Source organism: Lactuca virosa, chromosome 1, assembly GCF_052849685.1.
Source record: "Lactuca virosa cultivar CGN04683 chromosome 1, Lactuca_virosa_CGN04683_v6, whole genome shotgun sequence".
Lineage (NCBI taxonomy): Eukaryota > Viridiplantae > Streptophyta > Magnoliopsida > Asterales > Asteraceae > Lactuca > Lactuca virosa.
This window is the reverse complement of record NC_136426.1, coordinates 161,236,810-161,260,239: the sequence shown is the minus strand read 5'-3', so window position 1 is coordinate 161,260,239 and position 23,430 is coordinate 161,236,810. Positions and strand designations below refer to the sequence as shown.

Here is a 23,430-nt window from a genome sequence, read left to right as displayed (position 1 = left end):
TTGTAAGTGAGCTACGCCTACGCTATTTTTAATATAGCTTTTATTTAATTATAGTAACGTTATTAGGAACTTATAATAAGTACTTGGGATATTGTTATGGGTTATATAAGTATTGTTTAACGCTTATATAATAGTAATAATAGCTAGACTATTAATTAGTCTCGGTGAATAATAGACTAAACTCTAGTAGTAATAATACTAGGTTTCGTCGAAAGAAATTATTTTTTTAAGAAGCGAACCCCTGTCTAAGTTCGGAATCACCACCTTTTTAAGTGAGTGCATGGTCCCTTTCATCTTACACATAGATATGAAGTATTTAATATAAGTTACGTGTTATGTGTGCATATTGTCTGAATACTTGCTGTCTATGCTGGGTGAAATATTTTTATACACGTTTTAAATGATTTAAACTGTATATATGTATTTTATATCTACAAAATGTGTTGGGTAAAACATGGGTAGATGTAATAGTTGCTATGTGACCAAATAAAATAATGAGAGGCCTCAATATAGATGTTATTGATGATCCAGTCATCTAGTAGAGTATAGATGACGACCACAAACTATTCTAGACAGTCCAGTGGAACGCTAGCAGGCTCGCAACTTGTAGGTGTTTATTTGAACTGTTTGTTCACCAGTAGTACTCCAGCCCCCACATGGTTGCCTTATTTGACATGAATTGCTGAGGAACCCCCGAAGCATGTGTTGTCACCCCGATGATAGTCCTTAGACTAGGTCCCTTGTGTTAGATGTTTTAGGGACGTAAAGTGAGGATAACGGGAACGGGTAATCAGGTTTGTTTGGTTTGATAAAGTTAATAAACTTATTTATTGTGGGTTGAAAACCCTATGTATTCACCAGGTTTCCCAACCTGACCCACTCAGTTTATTTATATCACAGGTGTTGATATGAAGTCACATTACACTAAGAGATTAAGGAGATATAAATCACTAGTGATAATGAATGTAAGTTCTATTTATGCTTATGTTTCTGTATTGACGATGACATCCCAAATGTTTTAAAATGAATAAAAATACTTTTCTTCGGAAATGCTTTGATAATGTATTTATCATGTTTTACTGGGAACAAATTTCGCAACATTTTTATTAAAAGAGGTACTATGATTTTTATAAACCATAAACAAGGCCGTGAAAATGGGGATGTCATAGATATGTATGGTATGTGGTATTTGGGGAACTCTCTAAGCTTCGTGCTTACGGTTTGCAGTTTTGGTTTCAGGTATCTTCAGTTTTCAAGAAATAGGAGCTCGAGACGATCGGAACGCATTCACCCATGTTATTCTACATTATGTGATCTTTGGGATTAGACTATGATATTTGTTTTAATTGAAATGTTTTCAATGTCTGGAACAAAGATATTAAAGGTTTTCTTATATTAAAAATGAAATTTTTTGCCTTAAATTTTGGGATGTTACATTGGAAGGCTAAAAGTCTTTCAATCGAGGGTTGTCTTACTTTGATTAAGTTCATCCTGGGGTCCTTAGGGAGTTACCTTATGTCTATGTTTCTTGTTCCTATCACGGTGTTGAACTCTTTAGAAATATTGAGAGCTTCTTTCTTATGGGGAGTGGATTTTGATGACTGGTGCATACATTGGGTTCAGTGGGATAGGGTGCTTGTGTCGCGAGATGATGGTAGGTTGGGAGTTGGTAGCCTTTTTGCCTACAATAAGGCCTTATTATTGCAGTGGTGTTGGCGTTTCTTTCATAACCCTAACTTATTGTGGGTCAGGGTGGTGAAAGTCTTGTATGGTTTGGAGTGTCACGCTTCTTCTTTGATCCCAAGGAGAAATTGGTCCGGTCGTTAGAATGGCATTACTCGGATACTTTCCAATCTTAATGACTGTGGTTTTGACTTTCAAATGGTTTGTCCTATTCGGGTAGGGGATGGGCTCGTACTTATTTTTGGCATGATGTTTGGATGGGAGATCTTCCACTTGTTGTTTCTTTTCATAGGGTTTTCGCTTTGGATAACCACCGTACTTCTATAGTCAAAGACCGTATTTCCTTTGGCTGGGATTTGCAAAATTTTAGACGGTTGCCTAGGGGAGGTATTGAGCAGACCCAGTGGGATTCTTTTCTACATTTGATGCAGGTTGCTCAACTTTATGCAATCCCGGACAGATTGGGGTGGTCTCTGGACACCTCTGACATCTTCTCGATTTCTTCGGCTCGTTCTTATCTGGATAGTGGTTTGATTACTTTGGGTGATATAGTCACTAGATGGAATAATTAGGTTCCCATTAAGTTCAGTATTCTAATTTGGAGGTTGCAACTTTAGAGTATTCCCATGAGAGGGAGATTATCTTCCATAGGTATTACGGTGGCGACGATCATGTGTCCGATTTGCTCTTGTACAGTGGAGACTATTGATCATCTTTTTTCTGGATGTTCTGATATTTTGGATATTTGGAGTCGTATTTCTATTTGGTGGGGTCTACGTCTTCCAGATCAGATCTCTATGCAGTCTTTACTTTCCTGGTCTAATGTGGTGAATATGAGGGGAGGACAAAGAAAGGTCTTTGATGCAATTGTGTTGACTACGTTTTGGTGCATTTGGTATTTTCAAAATTCCACCATCTTTGGAACGGTTATCCCAAAAAAGTCTTTATTATTTGATAATGATGTAGATAAGGCTTTCTTTTGGGTCTCTAATAAATATAGTAACGCTAAGTTAGGTTGGACTATTTGACTTCATAATCTAGCTTCAACTATGATTCATGTAATTTCTTTTTCTAACTTCTTACTAGTTTAATATAATTTATTTCTTTCCAAGAAAAAGTTTCTAAGGAATAATTGTTTTAATAGTCTATAAAAATCAGATACACGATTATTAAGAAAAGAAATAAGAAAACACAAATTTATTATTAAACAAACAATTTATATGTAGCGAACTATGAAAAGAAATAAGAAAACAAAAGATTATTATTAAACAAACAACTTGTAGGTAGCGAACTATACTTGCACATTGGCATGTGGTATGAGTAGATGGTCGCTTCGCTGCAAATGTCTGCAAGATTAAAAAAACATATACATATGTTACAAGAAAAATAAAAGAAACACCAATAAATATAATGTATCTTAGTTTTCTTTTAGAACTAATCCTCCATAATAAATAAAAATCTTTTTATCGCATGTTATATTTTCATTTATTTTGCCACATGTAATTTTGTGATTATTTTAAATTAATTTTTATTCTACATGTCATTTTATGGTTTTTTCATTTTATTAGATTTTAGATAGTATTTATATTCAATAATAAATACATATCAATTTCATTAATAAACTTTACTCTAATTTCAAAATTACCAAATTGAAGATTCATTAATTTATTTATCACTACAAGAAATATACTCTTTAGCGGCGACACTATTACCGGCGACAAGAGGCTTTACCGACGACTTTAGATAAAGTCGCCGGTAAAGCCCCTTGTCGCCGGTAATAGTGTCGCCGCTAAAGGGTTGTCACCCGAATCCGCACTTTCCCCCTCTGTTGCATCTCAACCGTTCGATGAGATATCCAATCCAACGGGTGGGGTGTCTTATCCTGTCTAACCTAATACCGGCGACACAGATGTCGCCGCTAAAGGTTAAAAAAAGTCACCGCTAATAGTTCACTAAAAATGACGCGGTACCCTTCCCTCCAGTTTGTCGCTGCTATTACTAATTGTCGCCGCTAAAAGTGTCGCCGCTAAAAGTGTCGCCGCTATTGCCTCTCGCAGATAAAAAAAAACGCACGCAGAAACCCTCCCTTCTTCATTTTCCTTTCTGTTTGCTTCCAATTTCCTTCACCATTTCGCCGATTTCCTCTTCAATTTGCTTCTTCCAAGCAAATTTCTCCCCACATTGTTCCAAGCAAGTATCTTTAGGTGTGGTTAAAGCCTTTGGGACCAATTTCTACCTCCATTTCTTGAAGAAAGGTAAGTTTATTTGGTGATTTCATTTTTATTTTGTATGTTAATTTCGATTTGTAGCTTTATCTAATGATTGAATGATAATAAATTGTTCATATTCTTGTTTTTGGTGGTGTTGTTTTGGATTAGAAGCAAGTTATTCAATTTTTTGTTTGTGGTTATTGAATTGCAATTAGTTGTATAGCTTCCAGTTGTAGTTTAGCCTTTAGGGATATTTATGATTATTAAAAGCTGATTTTGATGACTAAATTGCAATACATTGTTCAATTTCAGTGATTTTAGTGGTGTTGTTCAGTTTTTCCGGTGAGGGTAATTTCGGGTGAAGACTAGTTTTTCCGGCTACATATCCGTTGATTTCCGCCATTACAGGTTCTATTATTTCATTTTTTTTGTGAATTTTGTATTTATATGTGAAATTATGTGAAAATTGTCATATGTGAAAATTAGATTGTATATTTCGTATTTGTTTGAATATATGTGAATTTGGTATATATATTCCAATGTATGTGTGTTTGATGTATATGTGGTATATTAGTATTTGGTAGAAATTATATGTATTTGTTATAAGTAGAATGTTATTGTGTGTATGTGAATGTATGTATGTTTGTTGTAAATGTGATATATGATTGTGAAATTATGTGTATATGTGAAATTATGTGTATTTGGTTTAAGTAGGATGTTATTTTGTGTGTATGTGTATGTATTTGAATTTGGTGTATATGTGGTATATGTATGTAAAAGTATGTGAATTTCATCTTCTTATGTATTATGTAAAATTATGTGGTTTTCTTATAAGTAGGATGCTATAATTGAAAAGAAAATAAAAATTAATTATTGTTATAATTGGAAAAAAAACACAAATATATATATATATATATATATATATATATATATATATATATATATATATATATATATATATATATATATATATATATATATATATAATTGTTTAAAAACTTATATACAAAAACTAGAAAGTTTCTAGTTTTTACCCAAGCTAACTCCAAATTAATTAACCAATAAGTTATATAGTTAACTTATAATCTTCAAATTAATTCATAAGATTATATTTCTATAACCAATAATAATCGGTTACCATAAAAATAGGTTAAAGGATGCTATAATTGAAAAAAAAAATAAAAAAAAATTATTGTTATAATTGGAAAAAAAAACACAAAAAAAATTATAAAATTGTTTAAAAACTTATATATATTTTAATCTCGACGGTAAAAAAGAACAACACAACAACATAATGTCTATTATAAAATTGTTTAAAAACTTACAAGTAATTTTAATTAAAATTAATTAAAAAAATGCATAAATAAAAATTTGTAATTTATTTTTTTTATTTTTTTATTACTTAATTTTTGTATTATTTTAGATGTAAAAAAAATGTGGATTGGAAAAAAAACAATGCTAATTTTGTATTATTTTAGAGTGTGGCTTTTGTTTATGTTTATCATGGCTGCTGTCATGGGTCGTGGACATGGGGGAGACGGAGCTGAGGACCCACCTTTCCCAGGTGGTAGAGGTCCTGGCCAGCACGAACAGGACGGTAAGTCTTATCATGAATTTTTATTTACTATTTTTGTTCAATTATCATAAATTAAATATCGTTTCTAATAACTTTTAATTACATTTGTAGTTGAGGGACGTGCCCGAAGGAAAGTTCGAGGAAAAGCAAAAAATATAAAGCTTGAAAAAGCAATCTTGCAGAACCAGGGGAAACCAATAGACATGCAATATGATAGGGATATCACATTTAATCCCGTAGGAGAGGCGGGAGGCATGTTTTCCCGAGAAGTTGGGAAAACAATGTGGCAGATGGTCCCTTTTGACAAATGGAGTTGGAAAAGAGTTTCCCCTGATATAAAGGACACTGTATTACAACATTTAGCGGTAATTATTTATTTAAATATATTTTATAGGTTTAACTATGATTGTTTTTTACTTGGTTAACTTTTTTTTTGTAGACAAAGTTTGATCTCAATCAAATGTACCAGGATGCACAAGCTGCTCTATTGACAGAGAGTTTTCAAGCAGCCTTGTTAAAAGGTTATCGAGAGCGTAAAGCCGACGCAAAAGAATATTTCAAGATGGTCGGAGGGTATGAAGATATCCCGAGAGCATTGGCCAATCCTCCGGATGGTATGCTTGTTGATAACTGGGTGAAGACAGTTGAGTATTTTCAAACTGACGAACACATAATTGCTTCAGAAAGGAACAAAAAAATCCGTGAAAAGCAAACAAATGTGAATCGTGGGGGTTCGAGCTCGTATAGCAGTACTTGCTATAAGAAGGTACCGATTATTTATTTAAAATATAATCTAATTTTTAAACTTAAACAGAACCTTAAAAGAGTGGAAACATTTCGCAAAGCTCATACCGATAAGAATGGTGTATTTGTTACTGCTGAATCGGAACAACAATATGTAAGTATTTAATTATAATTTTATCATATATTTAAATGTTTATTTATACTTAATTGTTACTCACTTTTGGGAGTTACATAATCGGTTAGTTGAAGAGCTGTTAGAACAAACTCAAGATGAAAGTGAGTTAACGCCCGCTCAAGAAAGAGCTACGTTCGAGAAAGTATTAGGAGAGCGACGTGGCCACATTAGAGGCATTGGCCGCAAACCTTCTGGTCTCCCGACGATTCCACAGCCTTCGCAACCATCACAACCACCATCACAACCATCACAGGTAAAATAGCAATCTACTTTAGCATCGTAAAATGCATGTTGATTTGGTAGTTTGGTTTTGTGGTGGTTATTTGCTAAAAAGTTTGGTAATTTGGTTTTTGTCCCAAGTGCAAAATATAGCAATGTACTTTGGTTTTCTATCTTTGTTTAAAAATAGCAATGTATTTTGATAGTTTTTGTTTATGTTTGACGATCTAACTTATAAGTTTATATATATTGTTATTAATTATGTAGTTGGAAAATCTTCGTGCAATGCTCGCCGACCCGGCATGTAGGGATGAGCTTTATTCGTTTTTTCAATCCCAAAATAATCAAGGAAACGATGAGAACGACAATGATGGTATGTAAGGATGAGTTTTATTTGCATATGTTGTCTCGTTTTGCTACTTGGTAGATTGTAAAAATTTTGTTGTTTTGCTACTCGAATATTATGACTTTTGATATTTAATTGTATTTGGATGTTTGTTTGTAATTTGCATTGACACTATTATGTTTGATATTTAATAGGATGTTTGTTTTGTAATTAGCGTCGACACTATTGGTTTTGATATTTAATCGAATATTGTTATTACCGACGACACTTTTACCTGCGATATTATCACCGGCAACCAAAATCATTATTTAAAAAAAAATTGAAAAAAAATTACCGGCGACACTTTTGCCGGCGACACTTTTACCGGCGACAGACGTCATTACCGGCGACTAGCTTATTAGCGGCGACAATACTCATTAGCGGCGACATAGTCAATAGCGGCGACAAACTGATCAATAGCGACGAGGCAGTAGCGGCGACTCAGTACCGGCGACGCGTCGCCGCTATTAGTATTACAGGCGACTTTTGGGACTTTTACCGGCGACTTTTGGGATCGGTAATGGCCTTTTTCCTTGTAGTGTATTTATTTATCTAAATTATTTGTTTAAATTTAAAAGAGAAACAAACACTTTAATTTTTATAATTCAATATTTCTTACTTTTCTTATAAATTCATACTTTTCAAAATGTTCAGAATTTTGTATTTAGTTTTTTTTTTTTTTTTTTTTTTTTTTTTTAAATAAACTCATATAATACATGAATCTCACACCTAGTCACATAATTAGTGGCTAACCCATATACGCTTGTCATCCACCAACCAGATTGAGATTATTTATATAAAGAAAAATTAAGGGAAATCTTCGATAAAATTTTAATATTTTAGGTCAGTTTACGGTTTAATCCTTAAATTTATTTTTTGATCAGAAAAATCCCGAATATCAAATTTTATACGATAATATGTCATTTTATGTTTAAAAAAATAAAGTCTATTTCGTTAATTTGAGCAAAATATGAAATAATCAAGACTTTTATATTAAAAAAATAAAAGTTAAAATTAAACCGTAAAGTAGTCCAAAATATGGAAAAGTTATTGAAGATTTTCCAAAACTAAAATAAATATAATTTTACTAGGACTATGACTTCCACTAAAATATCAATACAATTACTTTAGGCCTTACTCTATACCGTGCATGTTACTTTGATGAAACGTGAAATGTTTTCCCATTTGAGTTACTATCAATTCAAGAAATTTCAGTAATGAATAGCATACCATGGTGACATCGAAATTCGACAAAACGATTGACATAAAAGTTATTTCCGCGAGACATGCATGATATATATGATTTGCAACATAATTCTGTATGCAAGGTTCATATACATGATGTTACAGATTATATATGCATATATGCATACAAGCTTAATTAGTTCTTTTATAGATTGCGGAATGATGATGGTAGGCTTCTTTAGCTAGCTTGAAAAGAAAAATTATCTCAAGTAGGGATTTTTAAACCACATTTGAATAAAGAAGAAGAGGAATTAATTCATCGGTATATATAAATGCAAATCAATTCCACATATATGCATCAACAAAGTCAAATTATTTAAAGTATTCAACATATATGCATAAACATAGTCGTGATGTCACATTTACCATATATATATATATATATATATATATATATATATATATATATTTGTATATGCATGACTGCGAAAAATTAATTAACTTGGTTTCTTGTAGGACTTACATGTCATTGCCATTGAATATGATAAGAGAAGCAGGCTGATCGGGCGATAGGCAGAACAATTGCCAAACTACGTATACACATAGAGTAATGCTGTGAAAATTCCAGATTAAACATTAGCCATATGTATCACACTATAATTTGGAATGAGTTCAGATATATGATTAAGGGAATTTACGTTAGCAATATATATATATATATATATATATATATATATATATATATATATATATATATATATATATATATATATATATAGCTCATCGCCTCATCGTAAACACTTTGGGTGATAAAAAAACAAAATTGACTTGGATCGAACAATTAAATACTCACCTCCCAAAACATAGATGTAGGATTATCCACAAGGAAGCTATTATCCAACTTGATTCTTTGTACGCTATCCACACCTTAAATAGCGTCCACTCTTCTTGTTAAACAAAAAAAGAGGAACAAGAAGTTCCTATAAAGTTTAAGAGTTGCATATTGCAGCATGTGGTAGCTAGATAGATCGATTTGCAATTTAAATTATTTATTGTAAATGCATAAAAAGCCCTAAAATTGGAATCGTGAAACATCGATCATATATCAAGTTAATCGCATGAGAATGAAAGCGACTGGTTTCGTATTAAGCTGCAAATGTCTACGTCAAAAAATGCTACTATCACTCTATAAATGGACAATTTCAAATCGAAGCAAAAAAAATTGATTTTAAAGACCATAATAATGTCAAATAACAAATTTTGTTAGAGCAAAAACAAATTGATCAAAACAAAAGTATATCATTAAGGTAGACATACCGATAACATCACAGCATGGACATAGAGGTCAGTCATGTCTGTTAAGAAGCACCTGTTTTCATATATTATTTATTAATGTCCTCTTTACATTGATTATGAAGAAGAAAGTTAAATAAAGATTGAAGACATATTTACATACTTTGAGAATACTTGAGCATAGGATCCAGATATATCTTTAATAAGCGTGTAAATCAAAGATCCAAGCGTCAAACATGCTAGTGTAGAAAATATTACTCTTGCAGTTACAACAGAGATCCCCGGGGTGTGTTCCCTAAGAAAAAAAATACAAAAATAGAAAATACACGTAAATATCTTTACAATTGGTTTGATATGATTCATGCAAACAGTGACAAATATCAACAAGATAACCCCGTTTTCTCGTTGTGAAACCGGTATTGTTAATTAAAGGTAGTTTAAGAAAGCAAGTAAAAGATGATTTTACCTTGTTCAATTGAAAAGAGAACATGGAGAAAGAAATAATTAGTGTACCTCAAATTTATTTTACGTACACTTTTCACTTCAATTGTAAAAGGTTTACATTTTAATTATAAACACAAATGGAATTCAATATATAAATAGAATGGATAGTACTTCCCACTGCTATATTTTAATGGTCAAGAATATCCTTTATTATTACCTTTTATGACGTCTCACTAACACAAAATATAATGGATTTGTGGAAGATTCTTCACTTGATAACCTGAAGAACTGAACAAGGATGTATCCAATGCTAAGAAGGCTGTAGAAGGTAAGAAAATATGACTATGACACCAATTCTCACAAGTTCCCACGGGTAGTAAATATGATAAAAATTGTATAGTGTATGCTTCAAGAAACAAAAAAATGACATTATTTGAAAGAGGCTCCATGAAGGTTACTTTATTTGTAGACTTGTAGTGAACATAAGTACAATTATTCTTAATACATGAAAAGTTTCAAATCGGAGCTTCCACTTAAAAAAGATAGAGAACTAAAAAAAAATGATTCTGAATTTGATTGCAACGAGAACCATATACAACAAATATCATTTTGTCATTAATAGTTTAAATTTGTATGGACAGCTAGGGTTCATCGTCATGCAGGATTAGCAACTTTCACTGTAGCAAATTAATTAGAGCATCATGTGTTAAATTTATGAAAATTACTCTTTAACTTCACTAGGGAATGACCTTAGTTTTTTGACAAACTTAACTTTCATAACAAAGTGACGTTTGAACATGAGATCATATATTTAAAATCAAATATGTACGTAATTTTAGTTGTTAAAGAGACTTGATCATGCGTGTTGCAACATGCCGGCTCAATTAATTATGAAATTTATCAACTAGTGCTCTGAACAAGAAAAACTAGAAATACATTTTTTTTATGGGTAAATGGCACAAAAAACACTCTTTTTATACAGAAATTCGATTTTGACACCGTGTTTTTTTTTTGTGTCAATTTTGACACGATGTTTTTCAATTTGTTACAATTCTGACCACTTGACCGGTTAACCAGGTTGCATGCTGACGTGGCATGATGACGTGTCAGTTTTGATGACGTGGCATGCTGACATGATATGCTGGCGTGTCAAAATTGAAATTTTTTCTCACAAAAAACACTAAGTTTTCATTTTTTTTTTATTTTGACACTAAGTTTAATTTTTTCTTTCAACTTTGACACTATGTTTTTTTGTTCCAAATCGAACATCATTTTTTCCAATTTTGTTCAATGTTGACAATTTTCTATTTAAAACCGTATAAATATTTTTTTAATACATTTAAACCGTATAAATATGTTTTTTTTTCATTTAAAAACCATAGTTTTGTATAAATACATTTTTTTTACACTCAAACCATATTTTTATGTATAAATATGTATTAGTTATATAAAAATTGTATTTTATATTAAATATGCAACTTTAAAATGTGTTTGGAGGTTTGGAGGCGTGTAGTCGATCAAAACTCGGATATCAAGTTTGCAACCCATCAAATTTTTACATCTTATTAGAAGCTTATGGTTAGTTTGATTCTCATGATATAACTAATGCTTTGAATGTAAGAAAAAAATACACCTTGTATTTAAATAAAAATGTGGTTTTTAAACGAAAAAAATATGTTTATACGGTTTAAAATGTAATAAAAAAAATATATTTATACGGTTTCAAATGTAAAATAGACAAAATTGAACAAAATTTGATAAATGATGTTCGATTGGAACAAAAAAAAACATAGTGTCAAAATTGAAATAAAAAATTAAAGTAAGTGTCAAAATCGAAAAAAAGTGAAAACTAAGTGTTTTTTGTGGAAAAAAAATCAATTTTGACACGTCAGCATATCATGTCAGCATGTCACGTCATCAAAACTGACACGTCATCATGCCACGTTAGCATGTAACCTGGTTAACCGGTCAAGTGGTCAGAATTGTAACAAATTGGAAAACACAGTGTCAAAATTGACACAAAAAAAACACGGTGTCAAAATCGAATTTCTGTGTAAAAAGAGTGTTTTTTGTGCCATTTACCCTTTTTTTATTGTATAAAAAATATGTAAAATGATCATGTTTGAGGCGACATATATAACCTACTCCATAAGTTATATAAAATTAAAAGCCATTTAGCCCAAATGCACATCCACATACCCTTTCAAGTGAAATGCAAAAATGATTCAAAGTTGTTAAACAACTGACAAACAGAAAAAAGATTATCTTCCTAGCAAATACATCAAAACAACGAAAATAGTTGTCTTGATCCAGCTTGATTCCTTGTAGAATACCCACGCCTATAATGACAACCGGTATATAACAAAGTGTTAATTAACTTGTTTAAAAAGAAGATGTGTACAAATATATCCTACTGAATACAAATGATTATAGTTAGCATATGCACCATCATAAGTGCTCTAGGTTTTACTCATCAATGTGCATCAAAAGAAAAAAAAAAGTAAAGGTACCAGTTTGATTTAAAGTGAAGTAGATCACATTACCTAGAGTAATTTTTTATTGTTAACCTGCAGAATTAACCTTGATTACCACGTACAAGTGAGAAAAAGACACAAACAAAACAACAAAACAGGGGAAGAACAGGGACGAAAATAACATACGAGATTAATAATTGTTCACCAAGTTTTTATTAGAAACAAGACCGATAAACTGAATACAAAATATCAAATAAGTTACCCTACGTATACTAAACATAAATGAGTCATTCTCCAACACAAAAGCTGAAAAATAGGAGACATTTTAAAAATACTCTTGACTCTAAAAACGCCCCAGTTCTAAATTAAGCCAATATTTCCCTCCTAATTTATAATGCATTTGTGGAAAATGTTGTTCTTTAGTCTCTATGTGTATGACCTAAATGCCATCATTGTATAAAATGGAACCTTGTATCAATGTGTTTCCTTTTACCATGAAATACTGGATTTTTCATTAAATCCAATGTTCACTTTTTGTCCACATGTAGTATAGTAGGTGTAATGCTTTTTCCTCTTAGCTTAATCAATACCTACTTATCAGTGGCGGGCGGATTCAAGATCAAAGTAAAGGTGTATCCTCAGTAAACAAAATCGCGTAATACACAATATGAAAAAAAAAATTCGAAAAAAATTACACTATTGAATTTTTTTTAAGGGTATCCCGGGCTACCCTGGGATATATACTAGATCCGCCATTGCTACGTATCCATATACCTTGGCATGTTGCACTAGTAGAAACCACAAATTCAGCTTCACATGACGAAAGAGGTATTAAGTATTGCTTCTGAGAAGCCCATGTGACCAGGTTGTTATTTAGGTAAAAAAACTATACATGTTGTACTTCGCCTGCCATTTACATCTCTTGCCAAATCACTATCAATGTAATTGGTCACTTCCATGTCACCTATTTACTTCTACGTGTGTAAGTCAAACAATTACTAGTGGTTCCTCTTATATATCTCACGTTGTATTTAACGGACTAGATGTGTTTACCGGTGGTTTCTTTAATATTTCTCATGATGTATTTACCAGTGGGTTTTTTATAAAAGGATTAACCAATCCTACACCATATGATATATCTAAGCGAGCGTGTGTCCAATATCTTAATCCAACATCAATCCTTCTATACTTTGTAGGATCTATTAGTTGTCGTTTATCTTTCATCAATTATAGTCTTGGTTCGGTATGGTATCTACACGGGTTGCAATCATATGAAGGGGGTTTGTTAGGGGTAACCAAACTGTAGGGAAAATCATCTCGTCAAAAGTGACACGACGAGAAATGATGATCTTACGAGTACAAAGATCATAGAAACAAAACCCATAATGATATGTAGGCTAACCAAGAAAATGTAAGAGTTTGTGGGTAGTGTGAAGGTGGGGAAAAAGTAAACATCAAAAGACACAAATATTATCATAAGTCAGAAGAAAAAGATGATAGTGAGGTGTGTCATTGGCTATGGGCATATATGGAAGAATATTAAGGATGTGGGTGGCTATGTGGAGAGCTTCCGACTAAAAAGTGGGTGGAAGGTGTGAGTGAATGAGGAGAGTGTGCACCATATTATTGATAATGTGAATCATGTGTTCATATTCCCATTTTGCTAGGAAGTGTGAGGGCAAGAAAATCGAAAAGTAATGTCATGGGAAGCAAAGTGGTCATGAAAAGATTTATTATTATATTCCCAACATTATCACATTGAAATTGTTTAATTGTGCCCCCAATTTTTTTTTAAAATATTGAAAAAATGGAGGAATTTCTAAAAGTCTTATAGGTTATTATTGAGTGGATATACCCAAAGATAATGAGACTAATTAATAAGAAATAATATATAATATTGCAAAAAACTATGGACGGAGTTGCTTGGCACCTCGATGTCGACTCAGCACGTCTTGAGGTTGAAGAAGGACCCAAGGGTTTGACAATTCCTATAATCAAGAATCTAGGACTTCGACTCCATTATTGAATTAGCTTCTCCTAGAACTTCTATTCTTAAAACTGTATTTTCACCCTCCTACCGCTGGTAAAGCTAGTAGTCTAATAATTTTTTTTCATGTTAATACATACCACTAGTACATTTTCATTGACCACCAAAACCACCCATAAGTTCTGTTGCCCTGCACGATTGGTGCTTGAAAAGATAAAACTCTCGTCGTAGTTTGGCAACCTAAGGGGATGAAACTTTTTTTTATCTAAAGGAGAAAACTCTGAAGTGAGTGAGCAATCGACCCAATGGGTGAACATGTCGGGCTCCGACGGAATGGTTATGATTACAACAATAGTGAACCTTCTGGGTATTGACTACGAATAGATCTTCTTATATATATATATATATATATATATATATATATATATATATATATATATATATATATATATATATATATATATATATATATATATATATGAGAAATTAAATATCTTCCTACCTTTTGATCCTACTAATCCTCCTACCCATTTAAATGATGACATGTGTCATACTAGTATCTTAAAATATCATTAAATTTCATTACATGGGCATTAAATGTTACACATGTCACCATTTCATTGGGTAGGAGGATATGCTGGAACAAAAATTAGAAGGATATTTAATTTCTCATATATATATATATATATATATATATATATATATATATATATATATATATATATATATATATATATATATTGTATTTAATTTTGGGCTTGACCAAAAATCAATTTTAGGTTAAGTCGTTTTTGTAAATAGATATTCTTAGCTTGGGGGTGTCATGCCACAATTCTACCATGGAAAAGACTCTCTGTATAAGCTCTAAATAGCATTATTGGTTGCATAGTGTTGTGAAATTTATTTTGAAATCATGGAGAGAGAGAGAGAGAGAGAGAGAGAGAGAGAGAGAGAGAGAGAGAGAGAGAGAGAGAGAGAGAGCTCGGTATAAATCAGCTGAGCTCGACGTAGCTGCACATGGAACCGGTGAGCTGACATGGTGGTTACCACATATTAGGTGGCAAACCGCCCTCGAAACCACACCTACACTCTTCAGCCTTATTTGAGTGCATCCTTAATGCCGAAAGTGTGTTTGATTATAAATAAAGACATCACGTCGTCGTGTATTTTTCAAATGAGAGGATAAATAATTTTGTTAACGTCATACTAGGTAAAAGAACTATCTAAAGTTTTTGAAGATACCATAAACTAAAAAGAATATCATTAAAAGGTAACAAAATTTTACTTTTATTTTTAAAATATTATTATGACCTGTGATAAGCATTTTCTCCGGGTCATAATAATAATTTTTTTAACAAAACTTATAGCTTGTTATATTTAATGTCTTTTTTAGTTTAATTGTATTTTCAAAACACTTTCCATAGTTTGTTACCTCTTCATAGTTTTTTTCGTTCACAATTTAATAATCATATTCTTTTCATTTTTAGCACTTGTCTATTGTTTAAGAAACATAAATTTTATTAATTTTCTAATCTTAATATTTATATAAGTATAAATCTATTTTACAAAAAAAGTATTATGTTACAACATTCACAATTTAATAAAGTCATCATTGAACTATGGAGTTGTAATATTGATATTCATCTCTAATTATAGAATACAAAACTATTAATTTTGATATGTTTGGTTATTTTTGTAAAACAATAAAAAGTATATAAAATTAAAAATATTACTATACCTCTTTGTTTGATGTAACCAGTTAAAATGACTTCATTCACTTCAATTTTACTTAATATTTAAAATATTAGCTAGGCTTCTGCGTTTCATCTAGCATTTTAAAATGGCTTCATTCATTTTGGTTTTTCTAGAAACCTCATATCTATCTTGACATCTTATCCACTTATACCTTTAAATTTATCTAAGTCTATTCTTTTGATCTAACAAGTTAAAATGCATATAGATTCAAATAAGTGATCAAAATCACAAACAATTATTAAAAGTAAAATATGAAAAAATGCAATTATTAAATTGTGAACTAAAAAAATGAAAAATGTATCGTATAAAGTATTTTAAAAATATGATTTAACAAAAAAGACATTTATATACATATTAATTTTTGGTTCCCTAATGCTCAGTACCTGGTGGGTTTTATTTTTTGTTTTTGTTTTTTTTTTATTTCGTTGGTTTAATTTTAGTTTATTTTTCAACGTCATTTCCATGTGGTGTTATCTGTTTAACCATTGTTTCCCCCGACTCGATAAGCCAATTATATTGCGATTGGTGTCATCGGTTCTTCCAAGAATGAGTGCTTCTTCCCGGTCTTCTCACCGCCTCCGCCGTTGTATTGGAAAAGCCGGGTGGATTTATATGATCAGGATTTCTTCTCGATGCTATCCACCGCCATTAGCTCCACCATCTTCTACTTTCTGCTTCTTCGTTTTATCGCTTCAATTTCATTTTTGATTTGGTGTTTGATTATTTGGTGTTTTGTGTGTCTTTCTCGCTTTCCCTCTTCGATTAGCACACAAATCATCCTCCTTAACAAAAATCTTCAGTCGAACCTCATGAACTTCTTCCCATGTGGTTGCTTGCCACCACAACCTACGATCGGTGTGTCGGACAACGATTGCTCATTTTTTGTTGGTCGACGTATGTTTCTTCCGTTCGTTTCCAATACTTCCTGAGGATATGATTGCTGTTAGGGTTAGACGATCTCCAATACCACGCAGTCTAAATCCGATTTCGAATTGGAGTCGCCTCCCTAAGGTTTTCTATGAGCAAAAGGAGACAAAGCATCAAATCAGGTAAAACCAACTTCAATGATCCTTTCTCAAAATCGGAATCCTCGAGTTCTTTTATCTTTCATTCAGCTGCCACAAAGGAGGCCGATAATGACAATGGATTGAACTCTACTGCAAGAAATTCAGCTGTATCCAAGGATCCTTTTCAAAAATCGGAATCCTTGAGTTCTTTTAGCTTTCATTCAGTTAGTGGTTTATGGGTATCATGGATCTGATGATGAGGGCGGGTGGGAATTCTTGGATGCCTACTCAGAGTCCAAGTTAGCGCAAAATGGGAAGGATAATAAGGTAATGATTGCTGCTTCATGTTAGTAATGAGATTGTAATCCCTTTTCTGGAATTTCACTTGATGTGTCTGCTTACAATTACACTCTGCCATAGGAAAGGAGTGCACCTTGACTGTTTGAATCCTCTCTTGAGGAACTTTTTGAGAAGACTATGTCTCCCCCCGAGTTTACAAGACGGCTCACTGTTGTCCTAATGATCTATTTGGAGCACCAAACAATGGAGTTTTTGTTGAATCTCATGTAACTGATAGTAGATTCAACTCCAAGCCAATCACAAACATTCATAATTGCTTTAGAGTTGACATAAAATCTAATTCCAAAGATACCACAAATGAGTTAAATTCATATCCACTTGGTGGGAGTGTTGATAATTTTGGGGAGTTTGAGGCTGCATTTATGGAACAACCATCAAAGAGAAGGTACACAATCACATGGTTTTTTTTGAAGCTGATGAAAAGTGGCACAAATTCTTTGATTTTTTTTCAAAGCAGTTGTAAAGGTATCATGGTTTTTATTGTTTTTTATTAGTTTCATCGGCTTTGTCTATAGCTGTGATTGTCTTCATTTTTAGGGATTTAATGACTCAAATGAGAGGGTACCATTTTTTACTATATTGTTTCCAGTATCCTGCATACAATCTGCAAACGGACTTTTGTTCTTCCTGGTCTTGGTAACTTTTTTTTTGACTTTTTTTTGTTCTTTTATCTCTGTTCCTGCAAGGAATATGATCGCTTGCCTCCATCATAACCCAAGAACACGATTCAGTTATACCCCAACCACTTCATATTGACATTTGAAAGAGAGTCTGACTACGCACCCCAACTGCTCGATGAAATGCTTGAACCAAGATGCCTAGAAAAGATCAGTTTTTTTTTTCTTCTGGAAATATGAAAAAAAAAAGGTAATTGTTTATGAGTTTAGGACATGTATTCATTATGTGTTAAACATTTTTTACTTCATTTTAATTTGATCTAATTATAACATTTAGTAATTAGTTTTCATCATCAACATTTATATGTTGTTTTTTTGTAAAATTGTTGGTTATACACTTCTGTTTAACCATCTTTGCTCCTCCGTGGAAAATAGGTGATTTCCATTCAGAAAGATTAGGCGAAATGTTCCTTCTTAACCAATTTTTTATTTTTTTTATTTTTATTTATTTATTTTTTTTTTAATTTTTAATTTTATCTAATTATACACTTCTGTTTAACATTTATATGTTGTTTTGTTTGTAATTTTTTTTTTGTTAATTCTTCTTTTTAACTTTTTGACCAGATTATTTTTTTAGTTTTTACTTTCTCTATATCATATTTGATGTTTGTAAAGAAATATAAGTAAAGTGCTATTATTGGTATTAACTAGAGAGGAAGGGGTATAACTGGAAAGTTGAAGGTCGGTAGATGGTTAAAGAGTTTTAGAGGTAGGGGCATAATTGGGAAGTTGAAGGTAAGCACAAATTCATTTATATTCTAAAGTAAAATTTTTATTGTTGATTCATTGGGTACAGTTTTATTAATTTGGATTTTTTTGCTACATTTTTAACGAATGTGTGGTCTTCATAAATACTTTTACATTTTTAATTGTTTTGTATCAAGATTGTTTTTTGATTTCTTAATCATCTTATTTGATTCTATTACAAGTCGCAGATCGACTTTTCTTTTTAATCATTGAATCATTGGTGATTTTGGAGAGCAGTTACACATGTAATTTTCATTGATAAAGACTACTTTTGTGGTTTATTTATAAATTATAACTATGACAGGTAACGAAAGAGGAATTGACAACAAAAGACGAAGTAGACGGATTCCGGAAGCACGTGACGGGTTTGGCTGCTTTAGACTTCTTCGTGTGCTTGGAATCCGATATTTTTTGTAATGACACATGGAGGGAATTTTGTGAAATTAATAATTGGTGCAAGAAGGTAGATGTCAAAAGAAATCGGAGGTGTCTTTTATGGAATTCCAATCTTGGACCTTACACGGGAACAAATTCATTTCTGAAATAAGTTCTCATCTCTAGGATTTCATGTATGTAAGTTTTTAGTTATGGAAACTTAGTTATCCAATTTGCTTTAGGATTCACTATCTGTAATTTTATGATATTGGTAGTTATAGCTTTTTCGAATGAAAATTTTATAATGTTTGCATCCAATTCTGAATATTTGTTGCTGATATTTTCCATGGGTAGCAAAGTATAGGGGCGCAAACGAGCCAAGCTACTCGTGAGCTACTCGAGATCGGGTCGTTAAAAGCTCGACTCGAAACCGATTTTAAACGAGCCCGAGCTTAATATTAAGCTCGTTTATTAAACGAGCTCGAGCTTGAGCCTATGTCAATAAGCTCGATTAGGCTCGCTAGCCTAAACGAGCTTTTATATAATATAATTTATTATTATTTTTATATATTAAAATAAAAATATATTTGGGGAATTAGGAATTTATGGTATTAATAAATGAGCTTCTTAACGAGCTCGAGCCGATCTTAAGCTTATTTAGGCACGTTGAACAAAAAACGAGTCAAGCCCAAGCCCGAGCCGAGCTCAGTATAAGAAAGCTCGAATCGAGTCGAGTTCGAGCTCGAGCCTCGTATAACTTAAATGAGCCCGACCCGAGCCTGACCAGGCTCGGCTCGTTTGCACCCCTAGCAAAGTAACAACACCTTCTGTAAGGGGCTCGACAGATTCCGTATTCAAAGGTCATAGGATGATATGAAACCATTAGCATGGTTGTATAGCATAACTCATTTTTTATGTAAAGAAATATAAGTACATTGCCATTATGAGAAAAGTGTTGTAAAGATGTTGCAGTTATGTGTATACAAATGTAAGTCCATTGTTAATAATAAAAAATGAAATTATAACTTTCATTTTAAAAAATTTTTGAATTAAAAAAGATATGAAAATATAACAAGCTTTAACTTTTATTTTTAAAATGCTACTATGACATGTAATAGCTTTTTTCCTGGACATAATAGTATTTAATTATTTACAAAACAGATGTTATAGTTTGTTATCTTTTAATGATATTTTTTTTAGTTTAGTGGCATTTTTAAAACATTTTAGATAGTTAGTACTTAGCTTATAATAATATTAACCCTTTTAAAGAAAAATTGATTCCTACATAACAAGTTTTTTTTCCATACACAACAATTTAGGTCTAAAAATGTTACGTTGTATAACTCCATAAGATATAAATTATTATTAGGTCTAAAAATGTTATGTTGTATAACTCCATAAAATATAAATTATTATTTATGGAGAAAACTATTATGTAAGAATCTTTTCTCTTTATAAAAACGAAGTCTATGTTTTGGTTAGTTCACCATCAAAAGCCTAAACTCTAAAGGACAAAGAAGCAACAAGTTAAACTTATAAATGAATAAATGATAAGAAGATTCATACGCCTATAACAGCAAGATACACGGCAAACTCCACTTGAACTGCTATCCCCCACCTGCAACAAATTCCATAATAAAAATAAAAGTTAACAAAATAATTCATGAGGAAACTGATTAAAACGCAAAAACATCAACAGTTTACTTAAATCTTAAATTTCTCTACCATATGATTTGACATTCGTAACAATAAAATACAAAACAAGTCTTGAAAACAAATCGGTGATAGCTTGTACTTTTATTACCTGGTTCCCAAGTTGAAACAAGAAATAAAACCATCGATGGCGAATAAGTAAGCAAACCCAGCTACCATTACGCAAAACAATACCATCAACAACACCCTCACCGCCACCCCCACGGCCGTTGCTGTCACCATTATTGCTTCAATGGCTGTATGTTGGGAAGCACGTCAAGTTTTCGAGTGTTGATAAGTTAGATGATGAATATATAGTAGGGCATGTCTATTTTTAGTAGGGTGGTCGGATGTACAGCTGTGGATGTGGAAGGGTATGCAAATGCATTCCCTTGATTAGTTATTAGACTTAATGTTATTTAATATATATATATATATATATATATATATATATATATATATATATATATATATATATATATATATATATATATATATATAAAGGTTCAAATGAGAACCAAAAAAGGTTAAGAACCTCTAATTTTAGATGTTTATAAAGGGTTTAGGGTTTAGGGTTTAGGGTTTAGGGCTTAAGGTTAAGGGTTTAGGGTGTTTATAAAGGGTTTTGGGTGTTTATAAAGGGTTTAGGGTTTAAGATTTAGGGTTTAGGGTTTAGGGTTTAAGGTTTAGGATTTAGGGTTTAGGGTTTTGGGTTTAGGGTTGCCCTAACCTTTATAAACATCTAAAGTTAGAGGTTCTTACGGTTCTTAACCTTTTTTGGTTCTCATTTGAACCACTCCCTATATATATATATATATATATATATATATATATATATATATATATATATATATATATATATATATATATATATATATATATATATATATATATATATATACTAGTTGTAAGATCTGTATATTATACGGGTTGATTAAAACAAAATGTTAATATAAATGATTAAAGGGAAAATTTATTTGAATTTGAAATTTGAAATAACTGAAAATTATGATAAAAATAAATAAATTAGTTAAAATTATGTGTTTAGTTATCAGATTTATGTATTAAACGGGTAAATTATAACAAAATGCTAAACACAAAGATTTAAACTATAAATTTATTTGAAATTGAAATTAAAATTTAAAATTTGAAATTTGAAATTTGAAATTAATAGTAATTATGATAGGTTTAATTTATAGAAACTAAACTAATGATATATTGGAAATGAAAAATGAAGTAAATAACAAGTGGAAAATAAATAGATCTTAAAATTATGACACAATGACATGTGACCAATTGAATGAGAGAAGGACATGTGACAACTATATTTGACACAATGGAATTTTTTTGAAATACTTGTCACTCGGTGTAAAACCGTGTATTACACGGGTTGATTAAAAAAATTAAATATTAAAATATAAACATTAAGCATTTTTTTAAATAAAATTTTGAAATAAAGAAAGAAAAAACGTATTAATTACAATTACTACCATGTTTATTACATTTAATACTTTGCATATATAAGTATTATGTGATTTTTAATTTTAAAAATTATAAAAACTTAGAAACTAACATGTGGATAGTATTTAATTTTAAAAATATCATAAAATGACAAATGTCAAAACTCATGAGAGATTGATATGTGGCAAAATGGATCTTCATTTATTATAGTTGATTAAACGAATTCCATACCTTGTAAAGTTACTTGCATGCCAAGATTAAAATCCAAACCTAATAAAAGGAAAATCCGCCACACAAATGGCAACTATATTTGACACAATGGAATTTTTTTTGAAATACTTGTCATTAAACGAAAAAAGAAAAATCACAAATCTTAAAGTTAGGTTTTATCAACAAAATTAAAAAGATACAATCCGAAAGTGAGAATCACCGGTTTTTTCCGTCTTGATAATACCTTGCTGATCGCTTTTGGCCTCTTTCTCTACAGGTTGCTTTTGTTTATGCAGTTGTGTCAATTAAATAGAGAAATTACTTTCTTGTTATTGTAGCAAGTAGATTTAACTATTAAAATAACGATCATGTGTTTGCTAATGTGTGCCAATTAAATACAAAAATTACTTTTTGTTAATGTAGTAAGTAGCTTTAACTATATTACAATAATGATTAAAAAAGTAAATGTGTTGTGTTTGAATGTGCAGTCAATTTCCTTTTCTATGTTAAAGCATGCAAGTGGCATATAATATATTGAATTACTTTTTTCCATAGCACAGAAAAGTCTATACATACAATATCAGAATCGTACATTAGAATATGATTTATGTTTTCTACTATTTTGATCTTGGTCTATAAGTATGAATTATAGATTTTAGTTCTGTTTAATTTCTAAATTATTAATTGTATTAGTCTTCTCAGGAAAAATTTATTTTGACGACAACAATTAATGAAGATAAAAACAAGTTATCAAACGCTAGAAGAAAATCG

At 31.2% G+C, this 23,430-nt stretch overlaps 1 protein-coding gene and 2 long non-coding RNA genes across 5 annotated transcripts; 1 reads left to right on the top strand and 2 right to left on the bottom strand.

The window, feature by feature from the left end:
- Nucleotides 1-3,007: 3,007 nt before the first annotated feature.
- LOC145107277 (uncharacterized) lies at nt 3,008-9,105 on the bottom strand. The gene is made up of 3 exons (XR_013707801.1): nt 9,031-9,105; nt 8,701-8,790; nt 3,008-3,029 (listed from the first exon to the last, which is right to left on the bottom strand). It is a non-coding gene; the product is annotated as an uncharacterized LOC145107277 (long non-coding RNA).
- Nucleotides 9,106-9,479: 374 nt separating this feature from the next.
- LOC145123123 (uncharacterized) lies at nt 9,480-22,946 on the bottom strand. Its single transcript, XM_079058437.1, has 6 exons — nt 22,880-22,946; nt 21,101-21,245; nt 20,863-20,914; nt 10,132-10,202; nt 9,634-9,765; nt 9,480-9,546 (listed from the first exon to the last, which is right to left on the bottom strand). The coding sequence occupies exons 2-6, from the start codon at nt 21,229-21,231 to the stop codon at nt 9,480-9,482; spliced, it is 453 nt and encodes a 150-aa protein (XP_078914563.1). The 5' UTR covers nt 21,232-21,245; nt 22,880-22,946.
- Nucleotides 16,536-19,614, top strand: LOC145160657 (uncharacterized). Of its 3 annotated transcripts, XR_013738193.1 has the most exons (4): nt 16,536-17,464; nt 17,558-18,364; nt 18,826-18,909; nt 19,226-19,614. It is a non-coding gene; the product is annotated as an uncharacterized LOC145160657 (long non-coding RNA). The 3 variants fall into 3 exon arrangements; XR_013738187.1 differs by having other exon boundaries at nt 16,537-17,464; nt 18,826-19,614; XR_013738194.1 differs by lacking the exon at nt 18,826-18,909 and having other exon boundaries at nt 16,538-17,464.
- Nucleotides 22,947-23,430: the final 484 nt, after the last annotated feature.